Source organism: Coccinella septempunctata, chromosome 4, assembly GCF_907165205.1.
Source record: "Coccinella septempunctata chromosome 4, icCocSept1.1, whole genome shotgun sequence".
Classification (NCBI taxonomy): Eukaryota; Metazoa; Arthropoda; class Insecta; order Coleoptera; family Coccinellidae; genus Coccinella; species Coccinella septempunctata.
The window spans coordinates 32012356-32038144 of record NC_058192.1 but is presented as its reverse complement, the minus strand read 5'-3'; the positions used below and the strand labels follow the sequence as shown (position 1 = coordinate 32038144).

The 25789-nt window shown below is 38.1% G+C and overlaps 1 protein-coding gene across 1 annotated transcript in view; it reads right to left on the bottom strand.

Annotated features, from left to right (window-relative positions):
- LOC123311362 overlaps positions 1 to 25789 on the bottom strand; it is a 1278848-nt gene that overhangs the window by 311657 nt on the left and 941402 nt on the right. The window contains exon 24 of the mRNA XM_044895271.1: positions 7038 to 7146. Within this exon, the coding sequence (XP_044751206.1) occupies positions 7038 to 7146 (109 nt within the window). The remainder of the gene's footprint in view (positions 1 to 7037; positions 7147 to 25789) is intronic.

The window sequence follows — 25789 nt, the reverse complement described above, 5'->3', positions numbered from 1 at the left end:
ACATAAGAGCAAGAACAGTGCGCCAGGAGAAGACAATATTCCCTGGAGCGTTCTGAAAATGCTACAAAAAGAAGTACATAACGAAATAATCAAAATATATGAACACTGCTTAAATACTGAATTATTCCCTAATATTTGGAAAGTAGGCACTATAATAACCATACCGAAACATAACACGGATCATCAAAAGGTACGAAACTAAAGGCCAATAAAACTGCTCCCTGTCCTGAGTAAACTGCTGGAGAAGATCATGAAAAGAAGACTTGAGGAACAACTGGAAAATGCATTTCGGACCAAAAAATCAACTACTCTGCCAATTACCATATTTATATCTAACACAAAATGCTCAACTAAATCGAAAGAATACAGCTGCGATTTGCCTAGACATCAACAAAGCATTTGACAGCATTTGGCATTGAAAACTACTGTTTAAACTACACCAACTCGACACTCCTCACTATCTCATAAAAATAATCAAGGAATTCTTGGAAGAAAGAAAACTGACAATTAAGATAAATGAGACGACCTCTTCCTGATTCTCCCCAGAGCAGGGCACACCATAGGGTTCACCACTGTCCCGTTCCTCTATAACATATACTGCAGCGACATATATAATGCACCCAGCCAATCACAGTACCTTCTACAGTATGCTGACGACACAATAGTTATTTCACAGGAAAAAACAGAACAAAAATGCATGAAAGGCCTACAACTCTACACAAACAGTCTAGTTTCTTGGTTTCACAAGTGGCGAATTTAACCTAACCCAAGCAAATCAAAACTGATAATATTCAATCATAAGATACGTCCAAATTCACCAACAATCCAGATTGAAAACAACATCATATCACCATCTCCATCAATAAAATAGCTAGGCATACAAGGAGACAACAAGGCCAATATGAAATTGAATTCTAACATAGCCAAAAAGACAAGACAAGACAATAGCAAGAGCTAAACATTTCAGATGCCTCACATATAACGACCAAGGAATAAGTTTGGAAAATTCCATCAAAATCTACAAAACCATCTGTAGACCAATTTAGAATATGGACATCCATTATATACAAACGTTGCGGACTAGGTACTGAGAAATATAGAAGTAGGAGAAAGATCAGCACTAGGAATCATAACTAGACTGGGACGCCCACTTAATAAACTCCACAACCCATCAAATGAACTCTTATATGAAAAAGCCAACATACAGCCAATCAAGGAAAGACTAGAGAAACTGAATAGAAGATTTGCACAAAGATTGAAAGAAATAGAGGATGTCGAAATCAGGACCCCCTGGTAACTAACCCACACAGAAAATTTCCGACTCGAAGTGTGATGGACAGACTACCTGAGCTGCAGTGAAAAAACTGAAATAGAATGAAATATTTTTTTTTTTTTTTGTATTCGTATAATTCAATAGGCTGAAGGACTTCGGTCGATGGCCATTAAAGAACAGTTGAAGGGTACAGGGAAAAAACCATCAATGTCAATTTTTGTCCGAAAATGAATTAGACACACAATTCAATTCAGACTGAGGAGTAGTATATTATGGTATATTAAAACAGGCATGAAACTAGCTCAGTCATAAGTTAAATCGCTTCCGAAGATTTACCGTGCAGGGAAAGAAATTTTTATTTATTTATTTATTTATTTATTTAAACGGTACAACCATTTTACATGATAACGAGAAATATGCACAATAATAAAACAACAAAAATAACACAGCTCAGCTGAAGGCCCAGAAAACACAAAAAAAATGAACATTGTTTTTTTTTTTTTTTTTTTTCAAGAATCATTGAAGTATCTTTTGATAGCGAATAGGGACTCATTCAGCAAATCCAAACCCGATTCATTAGATGCTCTCATTGCCCTATCCACCGGGTTTTTATAAGAATAGTTCCTGGAATGAAACTCAGGTACGAAAAAATTTCTATGACGCAAATTAACATTTACTGCATTAATATTCAATCTTTCCAATAGATAGGGACAATCAATGAGGTCATTAAGGAGCTTATAAACAAACATTATCCCGAAATTTTTTCTTCGTTCGTGAAGAGGTTTCAAGGATAAGCCGGACATCAATAAACCATAGTCAATTTCACTCGACGGAATGCCCCGCTTATATCCTATCCACCTCAAAAACTTTTTCTGTACCCTCTCAATATTATCACTGTGGACCTGGTAGTATGGTGACCAAACGGTAAAGCAGTACTCCAAAATGCTCCTGACGTTAGCTACATATATGTTTTTTATAGCATCGATGTCATTGAAATCTTTTGTATTCCGTTTAACGAAACCCAGCATTCTGAAAGCTTTACGAATGGTTAAATTGATATGGGAAACAAAATCAAGCTTGGAATCGAAGTAGACACCCAGATCCCTTATAACCTCTACCCCATCCAAAAGTTGCCCCGAAATATAGTAACTGAACTCAATTGGGGACCAACCCCTGAAGAAACGCATAACTTTACACTTGGTTATGTTCAGTTTCATTTCGTTCTTAACACACCAACACATCAATGCATCCAAGTCGGCTTGTAACAGTGAGCAATCTGAATAGCTAATAATCTCCCGAAAAAGCTTCAGGTCATCGGCGATCAATAAAAAAGAGCAGTATGATAAAACCACGTATACATCATTGATAAATAATAAAAACAACAGAGGAGACAGAGAAGAACCCTGAGGCAACCCAGATATTGCTTCAAACTCTCCAGAACAAACATCGAAAATCTTCACCCTCAATTTGTTGCCTTTAATTCTGTCAACCAACCAACTTAACAGCTGTCCTCTCACCCCAAGTGCTTCGATTTTCAATTTGAAGATCCAATGGGCCACTCTATCATAGGCCTTAGAAAAGTCGGTATAAACGGAGTCCACCTGGTGTCCTCTCTCAAGCGCTCCACACAACCCATCAACATAAACCAGAAGATGAGTTGTGGTAGACCTTCTCGAAACGAAACCATGCTGTTCATTAATTATAATCTGCTTAAACATTGGAGTTAACTTGGACGTGACTATAGAGTCCAGTACTTTGGGCAAATATGAAATTTTACTAATGGGTCTGTAGTTTTCTATGTTACTGCTATCCCCGGACTTAAAAACTGGTAGAACAAAGCTGTGTTTCCAACATGAGGGGTACGCCCCCGAAGCTAACGATAAGTTGAAAAAGGACCAAATGGGAACCAAAAGAGAATCCCTACAACTCTTCAAGAATAAGGCGGATAAATTGTCAGGACCAGAATCGGTTCGACTCGAGAGAGCCATCAGTTGATTCCGGACGTCATCTAAGGAACAAGGGCAATTAAAGACGTCCACTGTATTGTCCGCGACAAAAGATATATCCCTGGCTGGTGAATTTACATAAATCCCGGAGAAATTCAACTGAAACAACTCCGCAATATCCCCATCAGAATCAGCAACAACACCATTTAAATACATAGAAGAAGGAAATCCTTTTTCAGTTTTTCGATCGTTGATGAACTTCCAGAAAAACTTAGGATCAGAGTTGATAGAATGTTGTACTGTATTCAGATATTCGGTATAACAAGATTCTGATAAGGTTCTACATTTATCTCTTAAAAGAGAAAAAATATGGTAATCTTCCTCTCTGCCAAATTTCTTGTACCTTTTGTGTGCCTCTTTCTTTTTGAATATTAAAGTTTTCAGCTCTAATGAAAACCAGCAAGGGAATGAATAAGATCTGGACACTTTTTTAGGGACATATAAGTCAATACCTCCCATAATAATCCCGTAAAATTTCTCAGCGAACAAATCAACATCCACAATATTAAAGAAAACATCATCCCAATGAATACTACTGAAAAAGTTGTTTAATGATTCATAATCAGCGTTCTTGTAGTCAAAAAATCTAAACAACGGTTTACTTAAATTGGATCTGTTATAGGTAAGAATTTCAAAATATAACGCTGGATGGTGTTTATCACAAGGAACTAAATGTTCGTCGGCTGGTTCCACTTTGATAGATTCCAATGATGTACAAATTATATCGAGTAAAACATTATTAGAATTGAATACTTCGTTGACCTGTCGCAAATTTAAAAAAGACAAGAAATTCCACAAGAACATCTGTTTACTTGATAAACAAACAGATTCATACTTCGATTCTGAATAGTCCCAACACATGCCCGGCAGATTAAAGTCGCCACAACACAGCACGTCAAACTCGTCATATTTATCCAGCAAGTTTTCAATATCTTCCCCATATTTTTCATAGGAAGTTAAATCACTACAGGGAGGAAAATAGACAACTGATAACAACAATGACAAATTACTATAATTAACTTTAACAATTACATGCTCCAAATTCGGGAAGTAAAATTCGGGAAGCTGCCCTTTTATGAACAGCCACCAGAACTCCACCCCCTGTCTTTTTATCGCTGGTGAATGAATCCCTATCCTTACGATATACTGAATATCTATCATCAAATAACTGAGAATTGGCAATATTAGATGATAACCAAGTTTCTGTCAACAAAATAATATCGAAATTGTACAAAGATAAAGATTTATAGAAATTAATAGTTTTAGTTTTAAGTCCCCTAACATTTTGATAATAACATGAGATTACATTGCCTAAACTATCGCATGTAATCTCCAATTTGGAGTTAATATCAATACTGGGTAAATTTCTTTTATGATTGAATACTCCGAAATGGACGAACGGTAATTCCCTCCGGCCACATCTTCGCGTCCAGAAGTTCCTCCAAAGAGACCATTTTACTGCCAAATTTAAACGATTTCCTCCTGCTTTTAGACTTCAGGTCGAAACACAAGAACTCCTTATCTGGCCATTTTTCTTTGCCATAGGCCAAAACACTTGACTCGGTAGTAGCATCAGACAGTCCACCAATCCAGATCCAGTTTCTTCCTTCTGGGGCAGCCTGTAGAAGCGGGTTGGTTGTTCCCTTACCCTTGATTAATTCATTCTTAGAATTAGCGAATGAATGCGAAGCATTTATAGTGACCGGAATATTCTGAGTGTCGGCTGGCTTCTCAGCCATACCTTGTCCATCTTTACGAAATTTGGACTTGTTAGCTTGTTTAGTCCTTTTGTCCTTCCATGCACTCGATGTAGCCTCCTCAGTTGGATCAGCGGTCTTCGTCCCATTTATCATTGAAACGCTTATAGATTTCTGAGTGGTAGCAGCGTTCTCAAGGCTGACAGCCGCCGCAGATGTTCTGACGGGCGGATTAATAGAAGTTAACAATCTTACGAGATCAACATTGCTGTCCCTTAAAACTTCGACATCTTTCCTCAAAGTATTCATATGGGATTCTAATTCTCCGACCAGGGTGGTTTTCATCAGGGTGATCATCTTGTCTAAGCTATCATCCGTATCTACATTATTGACAGCTGCCAACCTATCCCCTATCTCATTTTCATCGTCGAACTGGCTGAGACAGGCATCACAGAAAAAATGGAAATTCCTCACTTCCTGTACAGCTTTACAAAATGCATCTTTTACCCCTACACATGAACCATGAAAACGTCTCTTGCACATAGAGCAATGAATTGTTTTATTGTTCACCGTGACGACTTCATTGCACACAGGACAATCAGCAACATTATTCTGCGACATATTTAAATCTTGTCGTGTATGGACACCTCAACGAATTATTGCACTCGATGAACAGAATGAACATCCGAACTCTAAGACGGCAACCGAGTTACTGTTGCCGATCAATGTTGCCGATGACTGTCGATCAATATACGGAAAGAAAAATCTCTGAGTCATTTCATGTAATGCACTCATTTTATTTATAATAATAGTAAAAATGTTCATTTCAGAAAAATCGTATTTAATTTGTTATATTTCAAATAATATAAACGGATTTTGAAGTTGAAAACACGTTTTTCTCAGCTCTAAGGAAAATTGACATCGATGGTTGTTTCCCTGTACCCTTTAGTTATTATTATTATTCATATATTTTCAACAAATTCAAACGATATAGATCTTGTGATCTCGATGGACCGGCAATAGGACTAAGGGTTCCCATCCACTTGTTGCCAAGATCTATTGCGAATCTTTTTTTTTAATAATATAGATAAAGGAATTGATGAAAATTCATCTCATTTTATGACCTGTGAGTAATATTTACTCACATCTTCACATGTCCATATGGACAAATATATATATTTGAAACGCGAATTTTTTGTGTATGAAGTAAGACCAAAAAAACCAAAAAAAGAGTGCATTCGTATTCGAAATGAAGATTTTTTTTGAACCCTAGTAAGAAAGATTTTCTTAAATGAATTTAAAAGTTTTGACTTTTTCAGATATTTTCGAAAATGAAGAAGATATGGCACATTTTTGAAATCGACAAAATATAAAAATTTAGTTATATCTTCAACACAAATGCAAATATCGTGAAACGGTTTCCACTAATGGACTTTTCACGAAAATTGAACCCAGGACTCCTCTCAACGTTTTTACCTATCTATATATACTAGAAGTACCAGAAACAGCCAACATCAATCAATTTGGTACTGCTGTATTTCCAGACACAATAAAGTTTATTGTCTCAGTCTGAAATCACTGTATGTGTATTCCTAAATAAGTACCTGCAAAACAAGAAAATTGAACGAAATGAAGATAATCAGAGAATGATCATCATGTATGATAAACACAGATTCTCTCCATAACAAAATTTCTCATGATTGTTACAATTTCTGATTTTTCATCCTTGATTTAATAGTTGATATTGATATGACGGCAGTTTTTCAATTTTTCAAAATTTTCCAAAATGTTATCCAATTTCCAGATATTTCTTTTTAGCAAATTGTTAGGGTATATTTATGCATAATTATTATTGTAGTCATTATGACAGTCCTAGCATTATAGGATAGTCTCAGTCATTGTTTTTACTCTAACGTGCCTAAATATTCTCCAGGAGAAATGCAGTTTCATGTCGATTTCATGATTAAGACAAGTAAAATGACAAAGACTATAATAGTGACGATAATGCATAAATAGACCTAGAATGATGATACTGAAAAATCGTTAGTGTTGACAACTTACTGGGATGAAGAACTTTCTGTGCTTTACTGTGGCTGGCACAAAATGAACTGTATAATTTGAAATGGTTAACGTAGTAGAGGAAGGCATTTCCGATGGAGAAGAGGATATTCTGTAAAAGAAAATCAAATCAGTTGTATATCTTTCTGAACGAATCGTGCTTTTGTTCAATACTTTCACAGATATTCACGAAATATTAATCATAAAGAGTTTGAGGTGGTTGCGGAACTGGAACTTTCTGGCTACGATATTTGCAGTATTGTACCTTCAACTACCTATTATACCGAAAGTAAGACATCACAATTTAATTTAATATCTCGCATCGCATGCAATTGATAACTACTTTTGGAAGAAAAATTTCATAATATCGCTAGTTTTTGGAATAATTGTATTTTCCCAAAGTTTGTATAGGTATCATTCTGAAGAGAATTGTCAACAAACAATTCATTTGAGAATCACCAATTACCTACACAGCTTCGTGGAATGCTATTGAAATATCATTTCAAATATACTTGAGTTTCTCGTTTCTATTCTTAGAAACGCCATTAGTCGCAATATTGTCCTTTCACAATATACTTGTAAATCTATATTAATAAAAGAGGATCTATGGTTTACTTCAAAATGCTTTATTGTTCAAACGATCGCACCAAATTGGACAATTCTTTTTTTGTTGTGTTTATTATTGTTAGGGCAAGGTTTATATAACAAAATATTCCCAAAAAAAATTGTACAGAACAGAAAAAAAGGCATTCCTTTTTCTTACGACCAATGGAGCAATCACGATGAGTTAGTTATTATTATTTACCCTAGAAATAATTTAAATGGCAAAACTAGGTTTGCCGGGTCAGCTACTGCTTAATAAATTCCAAATTCGAATATGGTATATATTTTTTCATTTATACTCAATGCATTCTGTTCAAAATTTTTATAAGGAATTAAGACCATAATTCGGAAAAAAATGTGTTTCTGTTGTCCTTGGTTCAATTAGATACTGACAAATCATGAAATTTCATACCTTTTATCTTATTTTTCGTCGGCCTCATAATAATGGCTTCATTCAACGTACACGAAATCACAGGTTAATCCATAATTGTCATGGGCAACCGAACATAAAAGTATTCAGCATTCCGGGTTGCACGTACGAGTGTGTATGCTCGTATAGTGTGAGGGGTGAGGACAGCCCCTAACGATGATTTTATATGAGGAGGAGGCCAGCAGGGAAATAAAATCGGCTCATTGTGCCTAAAAACTCAACTGGCAGCATTAATACCTTGCCGCGGACCAACTTCTCCTGTCCGGCTGTACCTAGTGTCGTGCCGAAGGGACTGCGCCAGGAGTAACGGGTAACCAGATCGAAGGATGCGTGGCTAGATAGGAGACAAGTCCCTACTGGTTTCAACCTTGGAGCACCGGGGGGAACTTCACTGTATTGAACCCTTACCTCTGCATGCGGGGCTCTGCAGAGCTGGACCGTTCTGACCCTAGCTTCTCGTGGGACTCATTATGGACAAGAAACGAACCAAAAATAAAAAAAAAACACTGGAAAATAGGTGGAGAAACCCTCCCATAGATATACCAGTTGTCATTCAGTAGAAAATTGAAAAACGGGGAAGAAATTAAAAAAACTTCTAACACTTTATTGAATGATGCTGGTAGATTGTGGATCCTAGGGATCTGCGGAATGGATCATAAGATCAGTTCTGCAGCTGAATTCTTGGAAGGGACCCGTGTTAGTACTTCTAAAGGGAGACGACATCCCCAAGCCCACCAACATTACGATATTCTTTCCAAGAAGCCAAGAAATGGAGTCTGAGAAGATCCTCAGACTCGTGGAAGTTCAGACCTCCAACCTCAATACTGGGACATGTAGAATTCTGAACTCCAGGAAGAAGGGCAAGGGGACAGTCCTCACGATTGGGATTGATCTCCAAACAGAAGAAACCCTGAAGGCAGGGAGATGTTGCCTAACCTTTCGGTTTGGGCTCATCCCAGTCTCAGGGTTAAAGGATGTCCGTGTGGCTCAGGGTTCGGTGGATGTGGAGATGCCCGCCACATCCGGCTAACGGAGCTCGGCTTCGAATGTGTAGGCTATGCCGATGACATAATCCTGATAATTAGAGGAAAATTCGAAGGCATTCTCAGCGACCTAATGCAGAAGGTCCTTAGAATTATCGAACAATGGTGCTTGTCAGTGGGGCTGGACATCAACCCAACCAAGACCACAGTAATTCCGTTCACGTGGAAGAGGAACCTTTCAGCCATGAAGACGTTAACATTAAACGGTAATATCTTGGAGTGGGGTTCTGAAGTAAAATACCTAGGAATAGCCCTGGATAGCAAACTTCTGTGGAATAAGCATGCATCTCATCTGCAAACCTTCCCAGTGACTTAATGATCAAGAATGTAAGCATTGAGAAAAATTTCAGTAGAATGCTGAGTAAAAGAAAAGATTGGGAACGGAAGTACACCGACTACTATCTTAAAGAAAATACATTAAAATGGTACACAGATGGCTCTAAAACCGCTACAGGAGCTGGCGCTGGGATTTACGGGGCAAGCACCAAGTGTGCACTATCGTAATTCTTTTGTACAAGCGTCCTTCAAACGGAAATACTAGCAGTCGAAAGATGTCTAGACGTAAATCTAGAAAGAAAATTTCAGAAGTGTGGTATAGCTATTCATACAGATAGTTAAGCTGTCGTAAAAGCACTGAGCTCCTATGTCACTGATTCAAAGCTGATTTGGGAGTGCCGGAATAACCTCAATGAGGTAGGCAAGAAAAATAATGTCTCTATGGGTTCCTGGTCATTCGGGAATCGCAGGAAACGAGAAGGCCAATACACTTGCCAGAGAGAGCCTCACTGGCCCAGAACCCTTCTGTGGTATAGAAAAATGCACCTACAAGAAGGAGTTTATGGAGAAGGAGAAAGCCGAAAGGGAAAAACTCTGGCGGAATCTCCCAGGAATGGATCACTCCAAAAAGTTCCTCAGGAACTTCGAAACTGCTAGATCCAAAAAATATATGGATCTCAGTAAGAACCAACTACATCTACTCACTGACTTTTTCACAGGACATTGTCGCCTGAGGAAGCATTTGTTGAGAATGGGTTTATCGGACACTGACGAGTGTAGATTCTTTGGAGAGAAGGAAAAAACTCCTATTCACCTGGTTACGGAATGCTATGCCAATATAAGCCAAAGGAAATAGTGCTTTGGACTTGTAGGAGTGTGGAATTCTCCTCGTTGAAGACGTCCCAGATATTGGATTTCAACAGACCTCTGGAACTGGAAGGCGAGCAGTAAAGGACAGCTGTTAGGGGCACAATAAACCTACCAATAAAGGTCGCAATGAACTGTAAACCCTCTGAACTACCGGACCATCGTGAAGCCAAGGTAGTTTCAGTGCGTTGTCAGGAACTTTCGGACAATTCTTGTAGTTCCCAGTATCAACTCCTTTTGTGAAGCACTTATAATCTCCTTTTCCAATCCCAGGCTGTGAGTGATCTCCACCAAATGCTCCTCAACTAACCCATTTGTGGAAATTATTAGAGGATGGATCGTCGCGGATATTTTGTGAGCTTGTCGGTGAACGCCCTGGTCATGTTATCGTCAGCCGGGACTGAAATATCAAGTCGTCCATGTAAAGGAGATGATTCAGTTTCATCATAGTTCTACTGCCGCTCTTGATGGAAAATCCGTAGTCCGTAGAATTCAATCTATGAGACAATGGATTCAGGGCCATGCAGAACCACAGAGGGCTCAGCGAGTCTCCTTGGAAAATTCCGCGTCTTATTGGAATAGGTCCTGTTGTAATGGAGCAATCTGCTGCTTTCATTTGAAGACTAGTACGCCAGGTTGACATGGAGTTTTTCAGGAACTTAACAATATTGGGATTCACCTTGTAAATCTTCAAGATCGTCAAGAGCCATTCGTGAGGTATAGAATCGAATGCTTTTTTGTAGTCTATGTACGCAGCGTAAAGATTCCTTCGCTTGGAGAACGCTTGATTGCAGATAACTGAATCTATTATTAGTTGTTCTTTGCACCCTCGGCTGTCTTTGGTGCATCCTTTCTGTTGCATGGCGATGATGTTATTCCTTTCGCAATGGTTGTGAATTCGGTTTGAAATGCACGATGTGATTAATTTGTACATCGTTGGAAGAATGTGATTGGTCGCTACTTGGATGGGTCTTCTGTATTCCTTTGGTCTTTAGGTAACAAGTATGTTGTGCCATGTGTAAGAAATACTGGCATTCTTTCAGGATTTTCAATGACATCATTTATTGCGGAGGTCAATTTGTCATGCATGATCCAAAGTTTCTTGATCCAGAAGTTCTGTAATCCATCAGGCCCAGGTGCTTTCCAGTTGTGCAGTCCTCTGATAGCTGATTTTACTTTATTATTATTATTATTATTTAATATAATAAGAGTTGAGGTAACAGTACCTATAAACTCAATACATGAAATATTTGAAAGTAAATTGAAAAAAGAAAAAACAAAAAAGAAGAGGTCCACCTGTCGTAACGATTCTTGAAAACATTAACCGATGTAGCGGTCACCACGTCGGTTGGCAGTCGGTTCCAGCGCTCAAATATTCTGTTCGATAGGAAGTTTTGTCGGACGATAGTTCTGAACTTTTCCTTGGCAAGCTTAAAGGGGTGTCCCCGTAGGTGATTAAAGTTCCTCTTGAACATGAACTGTAGATCAGCAACAGCATAACCGTGCAATGCTCGGTAGGCAAGGATGAGGTCACCTCGCTCACGACGCTGCTCGAACCTCGGGACACTGAGAAGCCGGAGTCGTGCATCATAGCCTGGACGGTCACGACCAAACGGTAGCCGTGTACGAGTGCGCTGAATAGCTTCTAACGCATCCACATCCCTCCTCAGTGAAGGCCACCAAGCGGGACCGGCAAACTCCAGCATCGGGCGAACATACGAGAGATACAGAAGCCTACACGTTTGTAAGCTGCACCCATGAAAAGAACGATACAATGAGTGGCATAGTTGTTTAGCTCTATTACAAATAGATGTTACATGGCTGGTCCAGGAAAAATTGGTTGTTACTATTAGACCCAAATCACAGTGCTCGTCAACACTCTTCAACAATCTGCCGTCGATGAAGTATTCGGTTTTGGGATTTTTCTTGCCCACATGGAGTACGCAGCATTTGTCCAAATTAAGAGGCAGCATCCATTGCCTGCACCACTCATTCAAGGTACTTAGGTCTTTCTTGAGGACATCAGCGCAAGTAAGAGGAAAATTGTATAGCTTCGTATCATCAGCGAATAATGCACACATTGATCGAAGAGAGGAAGGAAGATCCGACGTAAACAACAAAAAAAGAAGAGGACCAAGCACTGTACCCTGTGGGATACCGCTGGTCACTCGATATTCAGATGATTTGCTCTCCCCAACTCTGACACGAAATGTCCGATTATGTAGGAAAGATTCTATCCACGATAAACAACCACCCCGTATACCCAGATGTTCGAGCTTAGAAATGAGCCGACGGTGGGGCACACGGTCAAACGCCTTGGCGAAGTCGAGGTAAATGATATCCACAGGGATATCAGAGTCCCAAGCCTTAGTCCAATCGTCGATACAGGGTGAAAGATTAGTAAGGATGGACCTCCCAGGTGAAAATCCATGCTGTTCTTTAGGGATAATCTTATGATCAACTGCAAAAGTTAAAATGGCAATATTTCCACCAATAATTGTGTATTTTGTCTACACCTTGGGCTGACCAGTTACTGGTTTTTTTCAAGACCAGTTTTATGTCTTCCTCTGTGAAGTTCACATTTTCCATGTGGTATTTCGATGATTCCTTTCCAGCCTCCCTCATTCACTGAGCTCCGTTATCATATGTTCTTTCCTCCTCCCATATTCCACTTCATGTGTATGTCCTCCTTTCTTGGTGGTTGTCCTTTTAACGCAGGCTCCGCCTCAATGATTTCTATGGTAAAATCTGTTGCTTTTATAGCTATTCACTTTTTCGCACCGCTTGATTCGGCTACCTAATATTTTTATTTTCTGTTTCAGTTTATCATTTAAGATTATTATCTGCTGTCGGAAGGGTTTATTACGAGCTTTAATCTTGAAAATCGCCGCTATATGGTAAGTTAATCTTCGTTATCTCGGAGAAGGATCATCGGTGTCAAGGTAAGATTGTAATATACCGATTTTTTTCCTGATCTCACTGATTTCTCGTTCCAAGCGGCACTATTCCACGAGGGTCCCCACTTTCTTTACGCGTTTGGGTAGCCTGGATCTTCATACCCATCTCGGTGCATATAGTTATCGCACCTGCATAGACATAATCTATGATATCTTGGAGGGTATGAGAGGGGTTTATATGGCTTTTAAGTTTTTCATCAAGCTGCTCTACCTTCTGCAGCATATTCTTTGATCCTTTCATTTTTGGTATTCTGGGTCTATTTTGTGGTTGTATGCCCGCATACATGAGATAAGTCCTCGTAAACCTGCTCTGAAATCCGCTAACTCTCTCCTCCGGGTTTTGGGTTGTGATATTTTCAGGATAACCAATGCCGCACCCTGGGGTCGCACCTCTTGGATAGCAGCTTTCTCGGATTGTATCGAGTTCTATTCGGGTGAACTATTCTCTCTCTGTAGCAGTCACCTCACTCTGTTGGCCAGTAGCCCTGCGTATGACTGCTTTTCAGGTTTGATTTTGTTCCATGTCTTAGAGACGCCTACCCATACTGGTTAACAGATTAGCCTTATGCTGCTGAGGGATATTGAGCCATTCCTCCTGAGCTCCTTGAACGAGGTCCTGTAAACTTCTGGAGGGATTCCTGCTGGCTGCTATTGACCTGCTTAGCATGTCCCAAGCATGTTCTATTGGATTCATGTCTGGAGATAGAGCGGACCAGTTCAAACGATTGATGCCTTCAGTTTCAAGATATTCATTTACAGCTATAATGCGATGAGGTCGGCCATTATCGTCCACAAAAATAAAAGAATTTCCAACAGCCGCTAGCCATAACCTTACATAAGGATGTAGAATCTCCCTGAGGTATCTATCACCAGTCATTGTGCTCTGAATATTAATTAAATCTGTGAGATTGATACCAGCCCAAAACATGGCACATCCTCCGGCAAAGGGGGGCACGGGATAAGCATGGGCGAGTTGAGCTGCTCTCGTTGGCTCTATCCACACACGAATCCGATGTCTATCATGTATTAAACATACTCTGGTCTCATTGGAAAACAACACGGAATTCCAAAACTCTTCGGGCAAGGCTCTCGAGCCCAATATAGACGGAGGGTTATGTGCTCCGGTTGGGCCGCGTGAAGTTAGCGAAAAGTTTATAGAACAAATTCTGAAACTAAGCTCAATATTTAGTACTCAATTTGTTCTAATTTGTTCCGTAAAAAACTTTTCAAGCACCGGTCTGGTTTTTGAGTAATTCGCATTTCTATGATTTAGTGCTGACTTCACACTCAGCACCAACATTTTCAAATTTCGAAAAAATTTCAATACCAATATTTAGTACTCAATTTGTTCTAATTTGTTCTGTTGAAATTATCTGAATATCTCAAATAGGTGATTATGTTTTCGCATTCACAACTTTTAGTGCTGACTTCACACTCAGCACCAACACTTTCTGGTTTCGAAAAAATTTCAATGCCAATATTTAATACCGAATTTGTTTCAATTTGTTCTGTTGAAATTACTTCAATATCATTTTTGGTTTTCCAGCAATTCGCTATTGTTTTGTATGAAGCGTGAAGTTAGCGAAAAAGTTTCAAATTTTTACTTTTTTTTTGAGCCATTAATTAGTACCCGATTTGTTTCAATTTGTTCCGTTGGAATCAGTTCTTTATCATTAGTAATTTTTGATTTATTCACGATTTTCTCTGTGTCACACAACTCGCCATCTATGAAAACCAATGTGTACTTCAAGCTCCCGTTGATCCCATCAGTATAGGAGGGGCTTTCCGAAAGCAAGCGCAATTTTGTCGTAAATCAAGTGCATGACAGCGGAGGGCCGGAGCCGGAGGGTTTTTTATTTTTTGATAACTTCCCAGGTGGCCATTTGAAGATATCCAAATGCGGGTCGAGTTTTCTACACATTCTCCAGATTCAAATAGATAGAGGACGAAAGGGACAAGTTTCCTAAAACTCCAAAATCGAATTTAAGATTATTTATGGAAACCCTTTTCCATTAGTTATCCAACACGTAAAAGATTCGCTTCAAAATTCAGACATTTCAGAAATACAGCCTTAGAAACTTAGTAAACATTCGAATATGTAAAAGCTTGTATATGACATGTCTCTATGTCTATGGTTTTTCTTGTCAAATGTGAACACCAAACTTGATATTTATTAAGTGTATGGTGGTCAGAAAACTTTCATGACCAATATTGACTCGATGGGCGATTGTGAAAATGACGTAGAATGTTCATAAGAGAGCGCTTCTGAAATCAGAATTTTCGTAAGTTAATACAATGCAATATGTTAGAATTCGAATTAATATGTTTCGATATATTTGAGCTATAAGAATTGTAATTATATATATTTCGAAATTTAGAAAAATACCCTATTGGGCTTCGGCAAAATGAGTAATCCTAAGATGAGTCACTTAATTACTAATTGGCTAGACTGGAAAAATTTCTTTTTTTTTTTATTTTACGTGCATTTGAACATTTATTGTGCTTTGGGCTCGACATCAAATAAGATAATGACGGCGAAACGAAATGGTTGAAAATTCCGTCTTTCGGTTCCCTAATATGAAATGAATATTTAGAGACATATTCAATGCATAAAATATTTCATTATTATATGTTACACGAGGGTCCTGGAAAGCGTTTCTTAATTGAGTGGATAGTTTTTCATAAAAATGTGCAACCGTGTTTTCGGTGTGTGGAACTAGAAACTCTCTTCCTGATGAGGTGGTTGATTCTCCGTCGGTCAACATTCCGATTGTCAGATATTTCCGCGGGTGATGTGTGCTCGAAATGTGAAGGAAGGAATTTTTTGGATTTTTGGTCCCATAGGTTAGGCATTTATAGGCTGTGGCTGTGTGCCTCCTTTCTTATTCAAATAAATAGGTAATAATAAAATTGAAATACGGAGTTTTTCTCATAGGGAAAGGAGTGCCTTGAAGATGGTCATGTGATGTGATTGACCGAAAGCTTGGTAACATTTGATAAAGAGCTGAAATCTGAAGTGACCCGATTAATAATCCCTTTGATTACCAAGTTTTTCTTCTGAGCGGAATCGATGAAAATTTCTTCAATTCAATTTGATATGCTGTGTTTCTCGGTAGTGCATTCGAATTCATTATGCAGGGTGTCCAGTAGCCAGTGAGGAAATCTCAGACATCAGAAGAGCTAGAGCAAAACCGAAAAAAGAATAGTGAAAATCGTAGCCCCCTATATATTCCTTCGATTTTGAGTTTTCAAATGTGCCTGTAGAAAGTTCAAGTTTCAGATCTGTTTTTTCAGAAATAAAAAAGTTATGAACTTTTTGAAATAGTCAAAATCGCATTTTTTGCTAATAACTCAAAAACGAAGAATCGTAGGAGACTACAGTTTTCACCATTCTTTGTTTCTCTGAAAAAGAGCTCGAAGTGTGTCATCGGTTTTACTCTAGCTATTGTAGTATCCGAGATCCTCTCACTGGAAATCGAATTTGGGACATCCTGTACATATACTATCATAAAATTTCAAAGGGCCATATCTGAAAATTTAATCTAAAAACTAGGTATGTCTCATAAAGATTGAATGACTCTTTCCAGATCTACAACTTGATTTCTAGGAAATGTAACATTTACAATATAAGATTTACATAAAATTGATGTAATATTCGGATGTTCGTCGATGAAAATATGTAGTACATATATGATGATGAAAATTATTAGGAAAGTTTTTTTATGACATAATAGGGATTATGGAGTGAATGGCCTTTTCTATTGTTTTGATGAAACTGAAGATTGAAAGAAGCCTTGAACGTTTGGAATGAAAGTTTATGTATCAATAAATTCAAGAAAAACTCCACATAAATGAACTATAACTGCAGAAATAAGCATCACGACGATTTCAATTATTGGTCCATTACTTCCATCTTCATGCATTGTTTTAAATAAAACTAACTGACATATTTCAAAAAAAAAACAACGGTATGTTGAATGAAATAAATCGGGATGGCAAAATCCGGTATGTTGAATGTTTAGCAGGGACCAACTCCACTTCACACTACGATATATGTATTCCTTGCGATATGACGAAACATACATATTTAGAAATAAATACTTAATTCCTAATATATATTGAGGAGGAATTTTTGAGAATTGAATTTTATCAAATCATTATTGGGTATTCATTCGGGGGATATACAGAGTGATTCGCTTCGAATCATCCTATCGAATCAAACTATTGGGCGTTTTTGGAAAACTAATCACAATTTCGTGCTGAAAATCATATTGGGGTTTTCTACAGTACATTTTCTCCCTGAATTGTTTTCAGACCCCTGCAACTTTCGGTTATATCTGAAACAGATAGCAGCTTTGATATTTCAAATGGCACACCCAGTTTATCTTTGCATGGTTAAATTGATTGCAATTTCAACAGTATGCCATACGAATTATTGGAATTCTTATGAAAAAAATTGTCACACTTTTTGGAATATTAATGCTGGAGAGTATTATAAATAGTGTTTGCTGTTTCCACAGAAGATGTACAGGGTGTTTATGAGAAGATCATCGAGTTGAACAAATGGAATTCATCAAAACTCAAGATTTTCAAATTACTACTAACATTTGTTAAGTATTTTTTAATGTTTGACTAGTCAGTGGCTGATCGTTGAGAAACCGTAAAAATTTACGAAATGTCAAAATTATTTATCGAAACATCGAATTTCAGTCGGTATTAATTCAGATACATATCATCCATTGATTTAAAAATCAAGAAATGTTACAATCGAACTGGCTAACCACCATCACTCCGAGCATCAACACAAAGACCATGCCATCAAGGAAGTAGATGCTGACTATAGTTTATTCAGTCTCATTTTACCTCGTCTATCAGAGCAACACAACTTCCACCTCGATGAAAATTGGTATTTTGATTTTTATATTAATGGATGTTATACCTACCTATATCTGAATAAATTTGGGATTCTTATTCATTTCATCAATCGAGTTTTAGTTTCTTTGTTTGGTTTCCGAAGCAGTTCAAAATGGCTATAATCTTATTATTTCAAGTTTCTCCTGGATATCTCTCAAAGTTTTAATATCGGGTAAAGAGTTCATTTAAGTAATCCAGGCCTGTTTTTGTTCTGAAAACGATATCGCTATTATGGCGGCTGTCAGCAGCGATACACTAACGCATAGCCTACTAGAAGTATTTAGTAGTCTATGATCTTTGAGTATTGATGAGGGTTAATACTCTTAAAGCTACGACTGAAGTTTTTGACCGCTTTGCGGAATATATCGAGAAGTATATCCCGGATTTCTTCGGTTATTCTCTGCTTGAGTTGTAGCAGGTTATGTAGACGACCTTCAAGACTTTATCTTCAAGGTAGAAGAAGAAAGAAAGAAGTTTCAGATGCTCAAATCAGGTGAGCGCGCTGGCCACCCCACGTTCTCTCTTAGTCAGACTAGTAGTCCCGGGAATATCTGTCTCGAAACAGCTAATGCCGTCTGGCTGGGCTGTATACCCATCTTGCTAGAACCAGATATCACCCACATCGATCGTGTGTGATCGCAAGTTGCCTCAATTCAGGCTGTTGGGAGGTTTTCAACATCGAAACGTTACGCTGTGAAATTACTGTGACGGTGACATTTTCCTCCTCGGAAGAGTAGGTGCCTATGATGGCCTCGTCCTCGTCGTATACTTTCTGTTTTGATTGTCATTGCAGAGGGGATAGAAATATTCACAGGAATACCAAAATGGCACCGAAACGATCGCTGGATCGCGACCACATGTTATTTTCGTAAAACGTGCGGAAGACCCGATGCACTCTGGTGCCAACTGAAAACTACATATCTTAAGGAACGCAAGGAGCCCTTCCGTACCTTCCTGTCCCCGCCACAGCTCAAGCAATGACCCTTGGGAACTGGTCAATATGCTATGCCGCACCCTGTTTTTTTGAAATATTTTTCGCTAAATTCCGAGTGTGAAGTCGGAATTTACCTAAATTAACCATTTGTAGGGTGTTTTATGACGACGTAGATTATTTCTCTAAACACAGGAAACTTTTTATACGAATATTCTTATTCATATTACATTAATGACGAATTGATTATTATATAAGTACACTAGGTGTCTTCCATTTTATTCGAGTTTTCTTCTATAGGAGGTCATAACAACGAAGTGACAATCTTATACAGGTGTTCCATAACTTTTTGTATAATTTTTATCATATTCCGGATGTTTTATTAAAACATTTTTTTTTCATATAGACCTACAAGATGCTCATGAGGGCTATTCGCAATGGACAAGGAATATGTAAACTCGATGTTCTTCGATGACCTTTCAGTTTTCTTAGTCATTTCAGCGTCAAGAAAACCTCATATAGGCTGCTCTATGTATCTTGGGTCAATTCCAGATATAATATTAGGTATTCATGGGAGGATTACCTACTATTATTTCATGAAACATTCCGAAAATCGAAAAATGACCCATTTTGTCGAAGAACAGCCTGGTTTTCATATCGTTGTTATGATCTCCCCATAGAACGAAAGTGAATACAATCAAAGAACACCCTGTATACATAAATATCACATCCATGATAAAGAGGTGAACACACAATAAAAATGAATTTCAGTATTCGCTAAAAAACCAACACATATTACGAAACTAAAACCTTTCATTAATCCCTCTGTATATATCGAGAACTGATCTAAGTCGTCATAGCCTGTATTAGTTCCAAGTATATAATACTCCGGCTTTGAAGTCGGAATTTAGTAGAAAATATTACGTTTTCACCATTTTTTTCATAAGAACAATAACTCATAAATCGTTTAGTTGTTTACATATACTGTTGAAAATGTCATCAAGTCAGCTACTTAACGAGGCAAAGATATACTATATACGTGTGCCATTTGGAGTAAAGAAGAAGAAGGCTTTTCCGGTATAACAAGATTTTGCAGAGATTTGAAAGTTCATTGTCGAAAACTCTAACATGTAAATTTCCAGCACAAAATTATGATAAGTTCTCCATAAATATCTATAACTAGCTGACCCGGCAAACCTAGTTTTGCCATTTAAATTATTTCTAGGGTAGATAATAATAACTAACTCATCGTGATTGCTCGATTGGTCGTGAGAAAAAGGAATGCCTTTTTTTCTGTTCTGTACAATTTTTTTTGGGAATATTTTGTTATATAAACCTTGCCCTAACAATAATAAACACAACAAAAAAAGAATTGTACAATTTGGTGCGATCGTTTGAACAATAAAGCATTTTGAAGTAAACCATGGATCCTCTTTTATTAATAGAGATAGGCCTCCGCAGTGAATCCCCCTGTATAAAAATAAGCTTCAGAATATGAGCATTTCGATCGGACTCACTCTGTATGTCATGAAGATAATACTCAGTGATTCAAGTGAAATTGATTTATTATTATTCAATTCTGCTTACTGGAGTATGAAAAAGCATTTCGTGGTAGCCGAATTCTCTTCTTTCAAAATTCACATGAAGAATCGGTATATCGGTAGAAAAATTATTGGTGCATTTGAATATCTTCAGATGGCCATCCGTAAGTTAGCATGTCATGCACTTGATTTACGACAAAATTGCGCTTGCTTTCGAGAAGCCCCTCCTATAATGATGGAATCAACGGGAGCTTGAAGTACACATTGGTTTTCATAGATGGCGAGTTGTGTGACACAGAGAAAATCGTGAATAAATCAAAAATTACTTATGATAAAGAACCAATTCCAACGGAACAAATTGGAACAAATTGGGTACTAATTAATGGCTCAAAAAAAAAGTAAAAATTTGAAAAAACTTTTTCGCTAACTTCACGCTTCATACAAAACAATAGCGAATTGCTGGAAAACCAAAAATGATATTGAAGTAATTTCAACAGAACAAATTGAAACAAATTCGGTATTAAATATTGGCATTGAAATTTTTTCGAAACCAGAAAGTGTTGGTGCTGTGTGTGAAGTCAGCACTAAAAGTTATGAATGCGAATACATAATTACCTATTTGAGATATTTAGATAATTTCAACAGAACAAATTAGAACAAATTGAGTACTAAATATTGGTATTGAAATTTTTTCGAAATTTGAAAATGTTGGTGCTGAGTGTGAAGTCAGCACTAAATCATAGAAATGCGACTTACTCAAAAACCAGACCGGTGCCTGAAAAGTTTTTTACGGAACAAATTAGAACAAATTGAGTACCAAATATCGAGCTTAGTTTCAGAATTTGTTCTACCAACTTTTCGCTAACTTCACGCGGCCCTCAGGTTGTAGTCAAGGAACCCTCAGTGGTTTACGACATCTCCAACTTGTCGCCATTCTGCGTCTCCGTAAAGTAAAGAGCGATACAGGAATTTCCGAGGCATGTCCCATATCTCTTTGGAGTACTGGCAAAGGTATGGTCGGGTTTCTCCGCACATTTTAGTGGATATAATGCTCTTGTCGTTGATTGGTGACACTCCTTCTACCGCTCCTTCTAACAGAATTGGGCTGGAGATAGCGATTCCATGTCCGAGATACGTCACTTTGTGAAATACCAATTCTATCAGCTACAAACCTTTGGGAATTGCCCTCAACAATTAGAGCCACAATTCTTACACGGGCAATCTCACTTATTATCACTCTACGATCCATGTCGGCAGTAAAAATCATTTAATTCAACTGCTTCTTCTACCGCAATAATTGATCTCAAAATTTAATCCCCCCCAAAAATTGTGAACATCTGTTTCTTGCAAAAAATATATATGGATTCGGAAAGATAAACATTAATAAACAAACCCACAAAAAATTGTTGATATTGAAACACACCATCAATAATTAAATCATAGTGTTTGCAATTCTTTGACCTTCGGAGATTTACTAAACTCCACATTGTTTAGTTTTTGTTATCAGAGGTTTCGATGACATCACGGTAATAATGAAATTTCGTCTTTTTTTATTAGTGAATTGTAAGAGCTTTTAGCCCTTCTATAGTTCTCTTGGGTAGATTGACTTTTCAGATTAGCATACAACCAGTATACAGTATAGATCATTCAGTTTTCGTTTTGTCATGATTATTTCGGGAGTGGTCCACCGCTTGTCGCGTCTAGAAAGACTGGTGCAGTTCATCAATGTGCAAAAAATTTCAAAACCTTGTATCAGGAACAAAAATGACTTAAAGCATTCATCAACATCTTGACAGAGGTAAAAGTCTCGAAAATCACAACTTTTCATGTGATGTGTAAAATTGTCCAGGTTCTGCGGTCTTAAATTCCTGACCAGTTTGATCTGAGGACTACTGACTGGACTGAAACCCAGTAGGAACATAAATGAAAAAACCCGGTGATCACCAATGTGAGCCTCATAAATCTCGACAATAGTGTTGGGAAATTGAATATTGCACAATATATAGTCAATTTTAGATACACTCGTGTGACCATTATTATTCGTGAATACTCCAGTGGGTTCACGCGATGAAATATGCAAATTGTAGCATTCAAGTAAATCAATAAACAACTTGCGGTTAGGACAATTATCCTCGAGTAAGTTAACATTAAAATCTCCGCACACAAATATTGTGTACCCGATCGAGATCAATGATTCAGTGTATATGACATGAAATTTATAATAATAATAATAATTCCTGCTCCGACAGGAAGTGCGGGTGGAGCATGAATCCAACCCACAGCAGGGAGGCGAGGTGCGACCCGGACCCGACCACCACCACGAGCCCGAAAACCTGGAAAGGGCTCCAACAGAGCCCTTTTGATATCTGAGATATCTGGGATAAGTGAATTTTCCTCTGGAGGAGTGTGAAAGCCGCAAGGCTAAAGTCAGCATTAAAGGAAGGAGACACATACAAGTATCTAGGCATAAAACAGGCAAGAAAAATCAATCAGACCCAGATGAAGAAAGAATTAAAGAAGGAGTTCACCCGAAGATTGAGAAGGGTAATGAGAACTGGTCTTAACAGCAAGAATCTGATAAAAGCGATTAACACCTACGCTTGCTCGGCGCTGAGCTATTCATTTGGTATCATCTCTTGGACGACCACACCGATTTAGCAGCTTTACAGAGAAAAATAAGGACGATGCTGACTAAACACAATAAACATCACCCCAAAATCTCAATAGAACGTACAGAGCTGCCACGACATCTTGGGGGTAGAGGAATTGTCGATTTGTCCAACCGTATGTCCCAGAAAATTGAAGGACTTCGAAAATATTTCCTGAGCAAGGCTGCTTCGTCGGAACTCCTTCGAGTAGTTTGTGTTGCTGATAGTTCTACACCGTTAATGATACAACAGGATCATTTGGAAATCGTCGAACACTGCAGAAAGTAAAATGCAGAAACTGATTGGCAAACCTTTGCATGAAAGGCACCAGAACGAGGTCAACCATGATTATGTCGACATATCTGCGTCGAACTACTGATTGACTTCCGGAAGGTTGTTTCCTGAGACAGAGGGCTTCATGCTCGCTATCCAGGATCAGGTGATTCCAACGAGAAATTACATGAAATATATCGCCAAGGATGCCTCAGTTGCGGACGATAGCTGTCGTTATGGCTGTGCGACACATGAAACTATCCAGCACCGGGGGATGTCAGAAGTTCGCGGGCACGAAGTACAAAAATAGACATGATGCTGTTGCCAAGATTCTTCACCAAGAATTGGCACTAAAACACCAACTTCTATGTTCGAAAAAGGTTCCTTATTACAATTACCATCCGGATGCTGTATTGGAAAATGAACATCACAAGCTCTACTGGGATCGCACGGTTCTCACAGACCGGAAAATAACCCACAATAGGCCCGACCTCATATTGCTCAATAAGGATGAGGACAGAGCACTATCCATCTGCGTGGCAATTCCAAATAATAACGATCTTCTAGATAGGCACACTGAAAAAATTTCAAAATACAGAGATCTCGAGGAACAAACCAGAAGACAGTGGAAGCTGAAAGATATCAAGACCATCCCTATTGTCATTTCATCTACAGGCCTGATACCGAAGAAACTACTAGAGAACTTGAGGAAACTTCAGTTGGACGAAAATATCTATAGAGTCATGCAGAAGGCGGTACTGCTCGGCGAGAACTGTACGCAAGTACATGGGGAATGCAGAGAAGGATGTGCGGGTGGAGCAGGAATCCAACCTTCAGCAGGGAGGCGAGGAGCGACCTGGACCCGACCACCACCACGAGCCCGAAAACCTGGAAAGGGCTCCAACAGAGCTTAATCCTTTTGATATCTGAGATATCTGGGATAAGTGAATTTTCCTCTGGAGAGGAGTGTGAAAGCCGCAAGGCTGAAGTCATAATAACTTTATTTAATCCTTTGAGACATGGTTCATGTATAGGACAAGTCATTTTACAACCAATAGAAAGAAAAAACAATATATTTCATTCAATAACAGAGCTCAAAAATTCACTTTTGCTGTAGAAACATTTCTTCAGCAGAAGCTCCTTGAGTTCCCTCTTGAATCTATATTATTCTAAATTTTTTAGCCTATTTGGCAGATTGTTATAAAGTTTAATTCCACTATACATAGGTGAATTCTCAAATTTTGATGTTCTATGCAGAGGGATTGAGATAGTGTTCTTATGCCTTGTATTATATTCATGATATTGAGAGCATTTCATGAGAGACTGAGTATTGTTGTGAATATGTAATAAAGATCTCAAAATATAAATACATGGAAAGCTCATTATTCTATGTTCCAAAAACATTGGCTTGCAGGACTCCCGGGGTTTGAGACCGAAGATCATTCGAATTATTCTCTTCTGAGCAATAAAAATCTCCCTACCGCCTGATGACCCTCCCCATAGAATGACGTTGTAATTCATATGTGAGAAAGCCATTGAGTAATAAATACTAATCAACACACCTGACGGAAATATATTTTTTAAACGTTTCAGTGCAAAAAAGGCACTGCTGAGCTATTTACAGACAGACTCGGTATGACTCTGCCAATATAAATTTTTGTCAAACTTCAGGCCCAAAAACTTCACACACTCAGAAGATTCTAAACTTCCCAGAGGAAAATCAAGAACCAGCTTTTCAACAGATTCGCGTATCTGAAAGTGAACTAGATTTGTCTTATCAACGTTTAGTATCAGAGAATTTTTCCGGCACCAGTCCGAAAAATACTCTACCAACATCTCGCATCTACTCTTTAGTTCCCGTAAGCTTGATGCTGTTATCAAGAAGGACGTGTCGTCCGCAAACAATAAGATTCTAATGATGATGAAATGAATTTTAATAGAGTTCGGTAAATCATTTACAAATAAAATAAACTAAAGTGGCCCCAAAATAGATCCCTGTGGTACACCCATTTGAATAGGATAATCTTTAAAACTTTTTTGATTACTGTAAACAAACATTTTTCTATCCGCAAGATAACTTTTAACCCATTCGAGAAAAATTCCCCTGAATCCTAGATGGTATAGTTTTTCCAAGATAAAGTATCGCTATATCATAATTATAGCACCAGAAATGAAACTATTATGTTCATTCCAAAGCACAGAACGGCTAAGTTTCAGATGTCCCCTTTATATCAATGTGTAAAGCTTTTCAATCATCTTCCAAGAGAAATAC